Genomic DNA, 2,381 nt, shown 5'->3' with positions numbered 1-2,381 from the left:
AAGAAAAAAAAATCGTACAAACAAAAGTGTGCGTGCGTGTGTGGGTGTGTGTGTGTGTGTGAGGTGTACATGTGTGTGAAACGTTGGAAATAATAATAATAATAATAAATTTTTACACATTTACTGCAATAATAATAATAATAATAATGAAAAAGGCGAAAAAAATTTTTTTAAAGAAAAAATCAAATTTTAATCCGCCCTTTTTTTTCACCCGATTCCATCTCGGTAATTTATTATTATTATTACAAATTTCAATACTGATATCACTTCCTTTCTTATCAGTCGTGGAATGTTATCGTATTCGTTTTTTTTTTGTATAAAAAAATAATTTTTTTTTTGGTTTGATCCGCATACGATGGACGGATTCCGAAGAAAATAATTTTTTTTTTTTTTTAAATAAAATTTTTTAATAATATCGTCTTTCCTTATTTTTACCACCCGATCGATCATTGACCTTATTCTCCTTCCCCCTCCCCACCACAGCTCCTGAAAATAATATTTAAAAAAAAAAATCCCGAAAATCCCCCAACTTACCACAATTTTTCCTTTTCCCCACCGTAAATTAATTAATTAATTACCCATTTTTCATCCGTTTTTTTTTTTATCATTATCATTATCATTATTATCATTATCGTTTTTTTTTCCTCATGACGAAAACAACGTCGTCGAGCCAATAGTATGATTGCCTTAAATCTCCTTCGCATAAATACGGTAATTTTGTCCATTTAATTATTTCGTATCCGACGGGTTCCAAAACGTTTTTCACCATCGAACAAACTTGATGTTCGAAAGTGTTTCCGTTAACGTCCAGTACCTGAGAAGGCGAATGATTTTTCGCACCTGGCACAATCAATCAATCAATCAATCAATCGAATAATCGTAACGAAACAATAACAACAAATCTCAAACTTTCATTCCTTTCTCTCTCTCTCTCTCTCTCACTCTCTTTTCATCTTTCTGCTCCTCTCCCCCTTCATCTCTCTCTCTTTCTCTCTTTCTCACTTACCTATTTCGACGTAAGGTTCGAATGGTAAAACCATAGCGAGTACGACGATTCCATCGGGTGCGAGTGAATTTTTCATTTGTTCGAGTATATCGTTCGGTCTGTCGCACCGATCCAATAAATTTAAACAAGTTATGACGTCATATTTTTCGTTTTCCAAATGCCAAACTTCCGGTTCGAGTATTCTAGAAAATTCCAAAAAAAAAAAAAAATTAAAATTTTACAATGGGAAATCTCTCTCTCTCTTTCTCGTGACAATCTCATGGAAAAAAATTTTTTTTTTCCAGCTCCAGGTTTGAGTCTCGAATCGGAAAAGATAATCACGAGAATTTCTTTTTTAAGAAAAAGTTTTCCGATTTTATAAGATTATATTAAAAGATTTTCTCGATCGTAAAAAATAAATGAAAACTTTTCTTGAAAGAAACTTTCCAGATGAGAACCAAAAGAAGAAGAAGAAAATTTTCTTCTGCTAACTTAAAGTAATTATAAAACGAAATTGGTTACATTTATTTAAAAAATTTGCATTTGAAATCCATTAATTTTTATTCTCTTGACGGTCATAACTCGTAAACTTTTCCAGAAATGATTTTTCAATCAATTAAAAACGTTTTTATCATCATCATCATCATCCTCGTCGCAGACTTTTCCGAATAAGGACCGAAATTCATTTTTTAAAAACCGAGAATCTGAGGGGAGGGAAGGAGGGAGCCTCTGAGTCTTGGGAAATCAATCAACCGATATTTTTCCAAAAAATTCTTACGAAAAGACTTTTCGGTTTCTTTCTTATTATTATTATTATTATTATTATTATTATTATTATTATTATTATTACTACCTGAAACCTTTTTTCCGGAGAACCCATTTCATGACGGGTGATATTTCCGTGACATAAATTTCGTCAAAAAGTGGCGAAATGACGGACGTGACGACTCCATCTCCAGCACCGAGATCTAAAAGTTTAAGTTTTGATTTTTTTCTTTTTTTTTTCGTCATCGTACCATTCTCATTTTCTTCTTCTTCTTCTTCTTCCTCTTGTTCTTGTCGTCCGTTTTCTTCGTTCCAAGAAATTAATTTTCGAAATTGTTCTTGTGAAAAAACAAACATGGAACCTCTCCGAAGGAGTCTGAAAAAAAAAAAATTAAAAATTATCCACACTTTTCCTTTTCTCCATTATTATTATTTTATAAATTGGTTACGAGCTGGAGAAACGCAAGAAAAAAAAAACTAAAAAACTAAGACAAACAGGAGAGGAAGAGTAGGAGTAGGAGGAGGAAGAAGAAAAAGACAAAAAAAAAATGAAAACAAATATGGCCGTCGTTATTGATTAATATCGAGAGGATAAGTAAAAAAAAAAAAAAAGTGTCATATAATATTTTCA

General features: G+C 31.6%; 1 protein-coding gene across 1 annotated transcript; it reads right to left on the bottom strand.

Moving 5' to 3' along the window:
• Positions 1 to 530: 530 nt before the first annotated feature.
• Positions 531 to 1,996, bottom strand: Phum_PHUM191300 (putative cgi-81 protein, putative; the record flags this gene model as incomplete). The annotated part of the gene is made up of 4 exons (XM_002425264.1): positions 531 to 545; positions 662 to 840; positions 1,007 to 1,188; positions 1,926 to 1,996. 4 exons carry the CDS (start codon positions 1,994 to 1,996, stop codon positions 531 to 533), a joined length of 447 nt encoding a protein of 148 aa, XP_002425309.1.
• Positions 1,997 to 2,381: the final 385 nt, after the last annotated feature.

This window comes from Pediculus humanus, genomic scaffold (assembly GCF_000006295.1).
Source record: "Pediculus humanus corporis 1103172107541 genomic scaffold, whole genome shotgun sequence".
NCBI classification, from domain to species: domain Eukaryota; kingdom Metazoa; phylum Arthropoda; class Insecta; order Psocodea; family Pediculidae; genus Pediculus; species Pediculus humanus.
Note: the sequence above shows the minus strand (reverse complement) of the source record. Positions and strands in the feature narration are given on the sequence as shown.